Source organism: Quercus lobata, chromosome 7 (assembly GCF_001633185.2).
Source record: "Quercus lobata isolate SW786 chromosome 7, ValleyOak3.0 Primary Assembly, whole genome shotgun sequence".
Taxonomy (NCBI): Eukaryota; Viridiplantae; Streptophyta; class Magnoliopsida; order Fagales; family Fagaceae; genus Quercus; species Quercus lobata.
In genome coordinates, this window is record NC_044910.1 from 38,763,185 (window position 1) to 38,776,450 (window position 13,266).

At 34.0% G+C, this 13,266-nt stretch overlaps 1 protein-coding gene across 1 annotated transcript; it reads left to right on the forward strand.

Annotated features, from left to right (window-relative positions):
• The first annotated feature begins 677 nt into the window (after positions 1–677).
• Positions 678–3,756, forward strand: LOC115952373 (iron-sulfur assembly protein IscA-like 2, mitochondrial). The gene is made up of 4 exons (XM_031069528.1): positions 678–1,042; positions 1,563–1,693; positions 1,809–1,917; positions 3,422–3,756. The coding sequence occupies exons 1-4, from the start codon at positions 881–883 to the stop codon at positions 3,485–3,487; spliced, it is 468 nt and encodes a 155-aa protein (XP_030925388.1). The 5' UTR covers positions 678–880; the 3' UTR covers positions 3,488–3,756.
• Positions 3,757–13,266: the final 9,510 nt, after the last annotated feature.

Genomic DNA, 13,266 nt, shown 5'->3' on the forward strand with positions numbered 1-13,266 from the left:
TGAAATTTAGATTTGAGAATTCTGAATTCGTAAGTCTCGATAGATTGAGCTTGTGACGAGCTCTCTCATTAAACCTCGATAGCAACTAGTGTCGAGTTTTAATGAAACAGTTTTTCTTCACTTGTTTTTTGGATCAACTTCATATCTTTAATGATGACACTTGTTATGTTTGAATAACACACTTCTTGATGCATTAAACCAAACTTAAATCTACTCAATTACAAGTAAAGTACATTTTGTCAAAGAATTAGCTAATAAATAGAAAATATGACCCTAACAAGGTTAATACTAAAATTTGTATATATATTTTTTCTTTTTAATTTGATAAAATCTGTTAAACGGGTTGATACGACTGACCCGTTTAATAAATATGTCGTGTTAGGGTTAAAGAATCATTACTCGTTTAATAAACAAGTTGAGTTAATGTCAACCTATTTAATCAAATACTCATAAATCGACTCGACACAAACTTGACACTCAAACACAAATTGCCACCCCTACTTTTTTTTAACTCTCTTTAAAAGTGTGTATATATAGTTACTGTTCGGTCTGGTCTGGTCCTGGACCGAAAATGGAAAGTTTTTAAATTTAGTATCAAGAACGACAAGCAGTTTAGTAACGAGAAGAACGACATGGTTTGCTGACATGGGCGTGAGGGTGTTTGTTTGGCACAAGCCACAAAAACTCCCAAGAAGTTGGGTTTGGATTTGTGTGTGTGTTTGTAAAAGCGAGAAAGAAAAGATTTTGTTCAAGAATCTCTCAGCATCGAAATTCTTGGAACCCAAAAATAGAAAATCAGCAAAACAAAGCTAGCTTAGCTACACATATAACATATGTGTCTCTGAGAAAGAAAAAAAGAAAGAAAGAAAGAGAGAAAGAGATGCAGAGATTACTGTTTCAGCGTCTGACACCTTACTTGGTTGGTCGAATCCGACAGAACCAAAGGCTTCTCAGTTCTTCCTCTTCTGCTCTTCAACAATCCCTTTCTTCTGATCCATCTCCTTCCCCCGATGATATTCATTTGACCGAAAATTGCGTCCGAGTATGTTCTCTCTCTCTCTAAAATTTTTTTTTTGGTCTATTTCACAAATTTGGGATTTGGGTTTTGTTTTTGCTTCAATTTTATGTATTGGGTCTTTCAAATTTGTGATATTTATTGGATTTGTCTGTTTCATGGATATGAATGACTCATCAAAAGACATTGGAAGTGTGGAGTTTTTGGAAGAAGAATATGAAATGGGATTTTTGTGGTCTATGTGTTTTATTGAAACATTAATGAAACCCAGAACATATATTCTATATAATAAAAGTAGGGAACAAAAAATTAAAATCATAACAGTTGAAACTGAAATTTCCTAGGAGAAAATTTTCTGGGTTTTTCATTTTTGAGGTTGATTACTGCACAGTTTTAGGGAATTCTGAGTTTTATATAAGCATCAATGAAACTCAGGACCTATATTCTTTTTAAAAATGTAGGAAATGAAATTTCCTGAGTCAAAAATTTCTGGGTTTTCCATATTTGTTGTCAGAAAGTTGATGCCTTTAGATGTTAATTTCTGCAGAGAATGAAAGAGCTGCAAGCTAGTGAGGCATCGGGTAATGAAAAGATGCTTCGTTTGTGTGTGGAAACTGGTGGTTGTTCTGGGTTCCAATATGTTTTTGATTTGGATGACAAAGCCAACTCAGATGACCGGTATGCGTATGCGTTTTGGTTACCCTTTTTGGTTTTAATTGTAAACTGAGTATAATAAGTATATTTAATTTTTTTACTTTTAACACTTTAATCTCTTATCTAAAAATGTTTGTAGAGTTTTTGAGAAGGAAGGAGTTAAGTTGGTGGTTGATAATATTTCATACGATTTCATAAAAGGGGCGACTGTTGATTATGTTGAGGAGCTGATCCGAGCGGCTTTTGTGGTAAGTCAATTTAGTTTTGTTGTGTTTTTGGATATCTGAATGCACACATTGCATTAATACTTGTGATCACAACAGGGTGACTCATTGTTTTGGAGAGGTTTTATCAATGAATTAGCATAATAACTGTGAAATATCTTTTTTATTTTTATTTTTTTTATAAGTAAGAAAGAAGTATATTGGATAAACTACTTTATGCAAACTAGCACAAAGCAAAACAGAAATTACAAAAAAGAAAAGAAAAGCAAAAACAGAAAGGAAAAACTAATTACAAAGACAAAGAGAGCAAAGAGAGCTAAGGAACAAAGAGAGAGAATCACTAGATGTGAGTCCCCAAGCCTTAGACCAATCAAAAAGGGAACCAGTGAAAAGAGCAAGCAGCTGGTCATTGGATCTATCTAAGTCCTCAAAGGTTTGCCGATTACGTTCCCTCCAAATACACCCCATCAAACACAACGGAATTAAATTCCAAATGCTAGATGAGTGCTTCCCCAACCAATTCCACCAACCAAAGGGGAAATCTGCCACCGATCGTGAGGGAACCCACGAAATCCCAAAAGTTCTAAAGACAAAGCTCCATAGAAATATCTTTTGATAGAAATATTCTTTGTTCAGTGTTTCTTGTCATATTATCTATTGAAGTGCATAAATGTGCAGTGAGTTTTGAGGGAAATTTTGGGACCTTGTACAAGATAGACTTGATCTATGATAGCATAAACATTTTATACATAACATATAATCACCTAAACTATTTAATAAATTATTACTTATCAAAAAAAAAAAAAAACTATTTAATAAATTATGAGCTTAAGTTCATACTCTACTAGGTGGGCAGTAGTAGCCAAAACATATCTAAGAAATGATAACAAAGTTCAACTGCAGAGGCTGTTTGGATTATACAAAAGTGAATATTATAACCATTTCCACCTATCAAAAACAGAATATTATAACCATTTCCTGTTTTTGACCTGGAATTCGGGCCTTAGTACTGTCTTAATTGGCTCAGAGAAAAAACTTAACTCTCTAAGTCGACATGGTTCATTATACTGGTTTTGGTCTTCCTGAAGATGCTCTTAAGCAATTGGATTCCACAAAATTCTAGAAGCATCATGTCATGCAGTTCAATGATGTGGAATAATTTTATTTGTAGACTTTGCTAAGCACAACTTATGAAGTTACAATTTTTGAATGTGAATAGGTGATATAATAATGGTCCTTATTTATTTTCTGCATAATTTGAAGGGACAAATCCTTTTCTTTCAATAGAATTGCACAAAATTATGAACCTTCAGTAAACTGGAGCCAGTTTAGAAACCATAGGGTTAGGTATTTAGCTTGTAACTCAACAAGTTTCAAGGTCCTCCTTGGTCTTGACTCTATGATAAACTTTGCACCCCATTTCATTTTTGTTTCTTAGTGCTGATTCTTGTTTGATCATAAGGTGTCAACAAATATCTTATGTCATACTAGTGATACAGCTGTGGCTATCTTCTGGTGTTGTGTGCAGGTGACTGAAAATCCAAGTGCAGTGGGCGGGTGCAGTTGTAAAAGTTCTTTCATGGTGAAACTGTAGTGTTCTTTCAAGTTCCTTCCCCATATTCTCTTCCTGCACAGCTCAGAGGTCATTTACATTAGGCTCCAATTGGTTGCTAATTATATTTTCTTTTCAATAACAATTATTTGGCTTCACAGGAATATCTATTTCTGTATACTATTAATCATGTAAGAACATAGTTGTAACTTGTAACCACTCATTCGTCATTGAGCTCCTCTCTTGTATTTTTCATCTTACTCGGAGGTTTGACAATTTTTAATAAATAAAGAATACATGTACTTGCAGAACCTGTTTGTCCTAGAAAAGAACTTTTGCTTTGATGCAAAAAAGAAAAAAAAGAAGCAATTCAAATGATTGCATTCCATTATCTTTTGCATTCTTTTGTAGCTTAGGTCATTTTCCAAGCTATACTAAATATAAATAAATTTAATCTCTCAAGTCTTTGCTATTCGTTTTGTAATGACTTAAATGCTTTTTTTTTTGTCTTTTGTATGAATGCTTAAAAGAATGCTAGTTGCACATATAATGGGTGCTTTTGATAGATGATTACACAAATAACACCCTGAATGCTTATTACACATTTAATGGGTGCTTTTGATATGCAATTACACAAATTATACCATGCTAAGCCCTCCCTTGCGTCTTTGATAGCATTTAGCATGGTTCAAGGCACCATTCTGGCCCATGTAAAGGGGCAACCTGGATCCTGGAATACCAAAATCTAAAGCCTTTCTTTGCTGTAGGCATATGTAATTATAGAAGTTTAAATTTTATTCATAGCACAAAAGTTGGTTTTTGATATCTTTGAAACTTGAAAAGGACCTAGGAGAAGTAAATTCGAGAATATATCTTTCTGAATTTTTTCCAAGTACAGTGTTTTTTTTAATATTTATTTATTCCAACCCTATTTTTGAAAGTGTAACTCAACAAGGTTGAAGGTCCACAATCTTGACTTTATTCAGGTCACTTAAACTTTATGTGGTTCTGATTGTGCAGTAAGCTAAAATGTGGTTGATTGCATGTGAGATTTCTGGAGAATTACCGACTTTGTACGATAAACTTTGCCCCCATTTATTTCTATGTTTCTTAATGCCGATCCTTGTATGATTATAAGGTGTCATAAATTATCTTACATGTCACGAGTGATGCAGCTGAGGCTAAGTTCTGATGTCACGTTCTGCACAGGTGTCTGAAAATTCAAGTGCAGTTGTAAAACTTATTTAATGATGAAAATGAAATAATATTTTGGCTTTCAAAATTGAGTTTTTTATATAGTTTTTTAAAAGTTATTTGCCCTCATTTAAGGTTTTTATTTTTATTTTATTTTTTTATAATTTTTTTTAACTCTTCATGTACTTATATTTGGTTTTCAAAATTGAGAATTCTCTAAGCCATATTAGATTAGATTAAGTCAGATATATATATATATATATATATATATTTTTTTTTTCCTTTCAAGTTACCTCCCCATTGTTTATGTAAGCAATTAGCCTAAGTTGGCATCCCCATAACCACAATTATATCCTAAAGGAACTATTCAAGTAAAAATTGAGACTTCTCATAAATAGTTATATAGCTAAATTTAGTAAACCGCTAATAGATTCAACACACGCTCACACAAAATACAGTTATCCAATCCAAGCCACATAATTTGGGCACAAAAAACATAGAAATTATTGAGCTTTATTCAACAATTCTACATACAAACCCAATTTCAAACCATATTCTTGTGTTAACTTATGATAAGAGTAGTATCACTTTTACATAGATCCACCATTGACATTATTTTATCATGCACCAATCATAACTTAATACATTAGCTAGATGTAAAATTAGGTGTGTCCTTAGGTTTATTGAAATTTATTTATTTAAAAAAAATCCAAAATGATTGCCAGTTCCATTTTATGTTGCTAATTTTGGTAGCTTAGGTCATTCTCCAAGCTATGCCTTTTTTGCTGTGACATTCATCAACATCAGAACAAAACTTAAGATAACTAGGCAATCAGCTATACACATAAGGGAAATCCAACTATTGATCAAGAAGACTGCCTAGACTTGAAGGTGGTTTCTTTTGTATCATATGCATGTAGCATCTCTCTCTCACTTGCCCGATTAAGAGAAATTGTTTCTTTTTTTTGCTTTATAGAGAAGAAATCTCATTAAAACAAGAAGCACAGGAGTTACACTGAAGGGTCCTTTAGCTGTAAAAAAAAAAAACAGATAGTCTTTCTTTCTAACCAACCTGCCTAAGAAGACTGAATCTAACTCTAACTTTCCTTTCAACGAATTCCTAGGATTTTAGATGGGATGGGGATTGTAATTCTTTCTACCTCTTGGGGTATAATGACGAACCGAGAGGCCCGAAAGTATAGTAAACAACAGCAGCCATTACCAATCCATTTAATATGTGTGCTCAAGTTCTTGTATATTTTACAGCAAATTTACACTTGTCACGTAGTCTTTTTTGTATTCTTTTAGCAAAAGTGCAACAACAAAAATGACCACCAGTTTCACCATAATTTCGGCAGAGGGTGTGTGTAAGTTAAAAGTGTATTAATAGGCACTATGGGCTAAAGAGTTACACGAGTTAAATGGGTTGAATAAGTCTCAAGCATAATTTAAAATTTTGTAACTCTTAAGATGAAAATAATAAATAACATTTGTAACTTTAATAAGAGGCCTTAGTAACTTTCCATTCAATGGTCATATTCATTAAATGAAAAATAAATTGCAAGTTACATACATTTATTATCGGTACCTCAATATATATCACTCACCATTATCACCCCCACCAACCATTACCTCCTTTGTTGTTACACAACAGAGACTTTTTCTTCCAATCTTGTAACACAAAGTTCTCCAATAGTATGGCATTTTTCAAGTACTTCATCTTATTTATATTCATTGCAATGTCCATCTCAAACATTAATGTTAGCCTTGCAACTCGTATACTTTTACAATCTATTGATCAACCCTCTTTGCCAACCTTGCCTAAGCTGACATTGCCACATTTGCCCTTGTTTCCAACACTTCCACCTTTGCCTTTATTGTCAACATTCCCACATACCACAATTCCATCCATTCCCACTTTGCCTAAACTAACATTGCCACCTTTGCCTTCATTGCCAAAGCCAACACTACCACCTTTGCCCTCATTTCCAACATTGCCAAAGCCAACACTGCCGCCTTTACCTTCATTGCCAACATTCCCACAGCCCACAATTCCACCTCTTCCCACTATCCCAACTCTTCCAAAATCCACATTACCAATCATTCCTACACTGCCAACCTTGCCCTCATTGCCAAAGCCGGTACTGCCACCTTTGCCCTCATTGCCAACACTTCCGCCTTTGCCTTCTTTGCCAACACTCCCAAAACCCACATTGCCAACCATTCCCTCAATCCCCCAAATCCCAACTATAAATTAATAGTCTAAGTTCCCTAGGTAGTTAATAATTTAATTCAATTGCAAGGTATGCAATATTCAAAAAAATTAGAAGAATAAACCATTGTGTTGGTTGTATTACAATAAAATTTCAAAATTAAGGGCCTCAAGCTTTTGAAGTATCTCACATGTTATATTCGAGGAATCAATTTATGATTTGACTGTTGTTTTATTGTTGTTTATTATCTCTATAAAAATCTCTTAAAAGTTGTCATTTCCATTCTTTCTAATGTGTAATTGTTCTTATTATCATTGTTGTTGTTAAGAAATGAGAATGATATGTATCCATTATTATTCGCCATTAGACCTTGATTTGCCCTATTTCTATATGGAGTAAGGGCTTGAAAATAGGTGCAATTAAGAATTCGTGTAGATAACATTACAAATTTTGACAATAACAACAGAGTCATAATCTATGAAACACAGGTGCGTTTCTGAATTCGAGTGCGGGTGCAGTTGTGGGACTCGCCAATTTTTGAAAAAGTAGGGTGTGGGTGCGGTGGGATGTGGCAATTAAAAAATTATTAAAAATATTTTTATTTTTATTTTTAATATATTGCTAAGCATACTTTTTTATATAATAATAATAGAAAACTCATATAATAATAATAGTAATAAAATAAATAGATAGATAGTAATAAGTACACTAAAGTTTTTGACACTTGAATTATTGATAGAGGTATCAAAATAGATGAGGCTTCCCATAAATAAATAAATAAAATGATGTGGCTTAGTGGCTCACGTATTTGGTCAACCCAAAAACAAAATAAATGATATATGTGGCAGATATTAAAATAGGTGTATTTCTTCTCATTACAAAAAAAAAGGAAAAAGAAAAAAAGAAGGAAGATGTGGCTGGCTCATGTGTTTGGTGTGAGAGGCACAAAAACAAAATAAAGTTAACAAAGGCATTTAACTTATCCAGTTATCCTATAGTTCTGCTGTAAATAATAAAATAAAATAAAAAGCAAAAAAAAAAACAAAACAAAACATTTCAAAAAAAGAAACAGAACAGAAAGGTTTGGCTCTGGCGAAAAAAAGGAAGAAGAAAATGAAGAAGCAAAGAAGAAGAAAGGGGTTAAGGCCACCGATATCACAATCTAACATCTTTCCTCTCCATCTTCGCTGGCTCAAGAGACAGTCAGTCACAAGTTTTTATCCATTTTTTGTTTGTTTTCATTTTCTTGTTCAACGTCGGCACGGTGTGTTTCGGCCGTTTCGCCCGATATGGCCGATACGGCCCAAGTCGGCGTAAATCAGCCCGATTCAGCATGAATCAGCTTGAGTCTGAGCTGCGTCAGCGCGAGTCATGAAAAAAAAAAAAAAAAAAAGTGGCAAGACGCGGCCCGACGCGCGGGCAGCGGACGACAATGGGGCGGGGCGGGGCCGAAGGATGGGATCTTTGTCCCCGCTCCGCATGGTTGTTGCCTTTCCCCGTCCCCGCCCCGCCCCGAGGTGCGGGGAAAACGACCTTGCCCCATCCCCGCCCCTAATACAATTTTATATATATATAAATAAATTTGTTGGTACAATAATATAAATCACAACAAAACAAAATGTTTTAAAATCCAAGCATTTAAATAAACCAAGTATTTAAATAGTCTAATACGTAACAACATAATTCAAAATTTCTTATAACAAAATAAACATTGTCTTTGAATAAACAGAATCATCAAGGATAATTGACTAGTTCTTTACAAAATAAACATTGTCTTATAACAAATAAAAATTGACTAGCAATAGCAATAGGGATGGGTCAGAGGCGGCAATAGCAATAGGGTTTTAGAATAAAAAATATTTTTATCTCATATCTTGTACTCTTGTGTTTCGCTTTAAATATTAGTGATTTAGGGTTTACTAAATTTACAATTATAGTCTTTATTAGTGCAGGGTGGGGACGGGGTGGGGCGGGGCGGGTTGGGGATAAAAATACTAAATCCATCCCCGCCCTACCCCAGGGTGCGGGGACAAAATATTGCTCCATCCCCGCCCCACCACCTTTGCGGGGCGGGGTGGGGCGGGACGGGGCAGGTTAAAGCGGGGCGGGGCAAAATTGCCATCCCTAAGCGGCATCCCTCGCATGTCGAACGCGGGTGCGGCTCCTCTAGCGCTACATACGTGCTTCCCAAGTCATAATGAAAACAAAAGAAATATGTCAAAGTGGACATTCTGGAAGATCTACTTTTCCTCCATACTGCAATTTCCAACAGCAAACCCCATACAAAGAACCTTTTTGAGTTGAAACTTCACCATTGCTTTTGTTTCATTAACCGACTGCAAGGATTCTAGATGAGTCACCATTTTTGAAAACTTACCTGCAGTCACGTCATCGATGATAAAAGCAAGTCACAGAAAAAATCTAGTATCCAACCTATGAATAATGATAATCAAAACAAAAGGTCATAGAACACAAAGAAAAGTCTGTTAATCAATCAAACAAAATTCTGCAAGTATCTTAGCATTCTAAATTTTCAGAACATCAAGATATTAACCAGTGCCCAGGTAAATAAAAGGCAGAGTGTCAAATTAAGAGTATGTTCAAGTGTTTTCTGGAATAGCCACAGAAAATAGTGTAAATGGCAAGGTTCACAACTAAACAAACAAATTGATCATGTGCCACAATCTTTACAAATAAAATATTTTCAATCACAAACAACTAATTGAAAGACATACAAAGCCACCAAGCTTCCTAATATCCAATTAAAGCTCTATGCATCACTAAGCAACTTGGCACAATGAACTAAACAACCCACCCTCATTTGCAAAACTCATGCAGATCAAATAGAAGCACCAACAAATAATCTTTTTGAGATATAGCAATGTCAAATAAGTACCAACTATTGCACAGTCAAGAACTCGTTGGAAAAGCTCAAAACCCCAAAAAGAAATGTTAATAAATTGAACTACAAGACTCAGTCTTAACACGGTCTAATTAAGTATTAAAATGTTTAATTGAAATAACATATTGACTTGACCCAGTAGTTAGTGAACAGAGTTCACCCCATTCACTCTTATTGAATATAAGCACCAGTCACCAAAATCTCGTGCAAAGCATTTATTTATTTGTTTATTTATTTTATGGGAACCCTAGTGCAATTTAAGATTGGGCAATAAATACCATTAAAAAGAGGGATTGTTCTTCTGTTACACACAAAATACACATAATCTTATTTTTGAACGGAAAATGTGTATTGCAATCATGATTTTAGTTCAAAAAATATTTTATTATCTTAAACTATACCTCACCTCATATTATACTTTGTACCCTAAATTTTTCAAATTGCACGTCTCAATCCTTTATTATGACCATTGTTATGTTAAGTTTGCTATTAACTTGTACGAAATTTCAAAATTTACGGTACACAAGTGTAATCAGAAGTATGTCATTTATCTTTTTGTTTTCAATTGTGTAATGTGTAACAATTAACCTAAAAAGAAAATAGAATAATTACTTTTGGTTGGGCAAGATATTTATATTTTGAAGGAAAGTGTAAAAAGGTAATGAAAAAGTAAAATGTTTTGTATTATAGTAATATTTACTACTATAATTAGATTCTAGACATTTCTCAACCTCACTTTGCTCTTTGTCGATTTGGGTTAGTGGTGGTGCTGAACTGTTGAGGTGGTGGCTCTTTGGAATCGGTACTGGTGGAACTAGGTTTAGTGTTGGTGAACCTATTGCAAGGTATACCGTCTAGGTTGCACCGACACGCCATTTTTGACAAAGTACCAGTGTTCGACACGTGTCGGACACTGATACCAGTACGACTTGCCGGACTCCGATGTCCGAGCGGTGTTTTTTTTTTTTTTTTTGCTTCTCTGACACAGTCGTTCGCTTCTCCGACACAACGCCGACTAGTCGCTCACTTTGAACAATTTTTTCAAGCGTTAGGTGAGAGCCTCCGTCGCCTTTGTTTTCTTTCCAACGCTTTTATTTTCTTTCTGGTGCAGAGGACTTGGTTTCGTTAAAACCAAGATGATTGCCTTTTGTTTTAGTTTTTTTTATAACTAATTTTGTCTTTTAGTAACATTAGTGGGGTTTAAGTTGGCAACCAATAATGTTTAATAAAAAACACATCAGACTTCAACTTTTTAGAACCATAAATAAATAATAAAATAATATATAAGTACATAGATCTTCGAACCAATACAACAGTTGCCCAACAATATCTTACCTTGTTTAATTTCTACTTTTAAATTTTATAACATTATTTTATTCCTATTTCCTACATGTAATTTTAATTTAAAAAGCTCTCTTTTTTACTTTTACTTCTCATTCTCCGGATCTCTTTTCTCTCTTTTCTTTTTTGTTTTTGTATTTCTTTTTTTTTTTCTACTCCTTTCTTACTCAAAGCAGCTCTCTCTATTCTTCTTTTCCCAAAAATATTAAAAAAAAAATGCCTAAATATAAAATTTAATTATTTATTTAATTGCCGTGTCCACACCGTGTCGTGTTCTTGTTTTTCAAAAATTGTTGTATTACCGTATCCGTGTCCGTGTCGGTGCATCATAGTATACCGTTTGATTACCAAGAAAATATAAGAAAGTAAAAAAGAAAATTGAGAAAATAAAAATAAAAATCTGTTTGGTTACCATAAAAAAAGAAAGAAAGAAAGAAATGGTAAAAGTAAAAAAATAAAAAAAAAGATAAAATTGGTAATATATATATAAAATGTTGATGTGACATTTTTTTTATTTATCATTTTGAGCGTTGACATGGCTAAATTTAGACATGTCAAAAGTACACACCGCTTGCCACGTTGACATTTTTCGTTAGTGAGTTAATGGCAATGATTAAATTGATTACAAGTTGAAAATAATAGGGATCAAATTGATTGTTACCAAAATGTATGGACCAAAGTGATATTTTCACCTTTTCTTTAAGATTATAAAAAATAATAATAAGCTTCTAATTTCAAAAATAAATAAATAAATGTAGTTACTTTTAAAGTTTTTGTATTTATTTTTGACATTAATAAATAAATAAATTATATTATACTGAATCTCCTTTTTTTTTTTTTTGGTTATTGTTTTTTTAATCTAGTGTATGAGTCGGGTTCTTAGGTCACTAATTGAACTTGTTGTCATTGGTTGTCATTGATGGAATAGTAAGTACAAATAAAGATTAAAAAAAAGTTTGTAACTTTTAAAAAAAAAAATTGGTAATTTTACAATTTTTATATTTATTACTATGTTTCTTAATGCTGATCCTTGTATGATTATAAGGTGTCATAAATTATCTTACATGTCATGAGTGATGCAACTGAGGCTAAGTTCTGGTGTCACGTTCTGCACAGGTGTCTGATAATTCAAGTGCAGTTGTGAAAGTTATTCAATGATGAAAATGAAACAATATTTTGGCTTTCAAAATTGAGTTTTTTAAGTCTGAATTTAACTTACCTATCCATGGTTTCATTTTTGACATTTTACCCACTCGTGGTTCATTCTGTTTATGCTTTGTAATCCACCTCTAATTTTTCCGTTACTCTAACAAGCTTCATCAAAAAATCAAACAAGAAATCAGATCAAACACTCCTCTCCCATGCACTCTCTCACGCTTGCTCACCCACCTTAGATCTTAGATGCTACAATGGCACCCACTTGATTTATTAGTCTGAGAATCATCTAGGTTTTCATCATGCAAGGAAACCGAGGAAGAAGGAGACCTACAAATTTTGGGTTTTGAGCATTACCAACCTATTCATGTTTGGGAACACTTTCGGTCTTAATTCGTTTGTGTTTCTCTCTATTGGGTGGGCTTCAGATCAGCGTGGGGTCGTGGTGCTGTGGGTGGACCTGGGTTTGTGGGGCTATTGGTAGTAGCTCGTCGTGGGTCTTAGGATTGATGGATAGAAAAAGCGGCGGAGATAGGAGCATAGTGTTGGGCAAATACGGAGGCAAGATCAACTACGACAAGCTCATTTATAAGTTTGGTTGTCAAAGGCTTGACCCTTCCCTCATCAATCGCACTGAGCTTCTCATCTCCTGTAGCGCCCACGTCTTCCTCCGCCGTGGTGTCTTCTTTGCCCACCTGTACCTCTACCTCCCAATGCTAACTCACTCTAATAATATATGTATTGAGGGTAAATTGGAATTTGATGGTTGGATTTTTCCACTATGTACAAATATTTCAATGATATATTGGATGGATGGATGAAAGAGAAAGAGGGAGAAGACAGAGAGAGGATGAGATCTATGGAGTGGTTGATTTGAGTTTAATTTTTCTGGGTTTGAGAAGTCCCTGAAATATATGTCTGGATTTGAAATTGGGGTTTCAAATATATGCCTAGGTTTGAAATCATTTGTTCTTAAGTTCCATTAAAGTTCTCTAAATTTTTTTTTTTTTCAACAG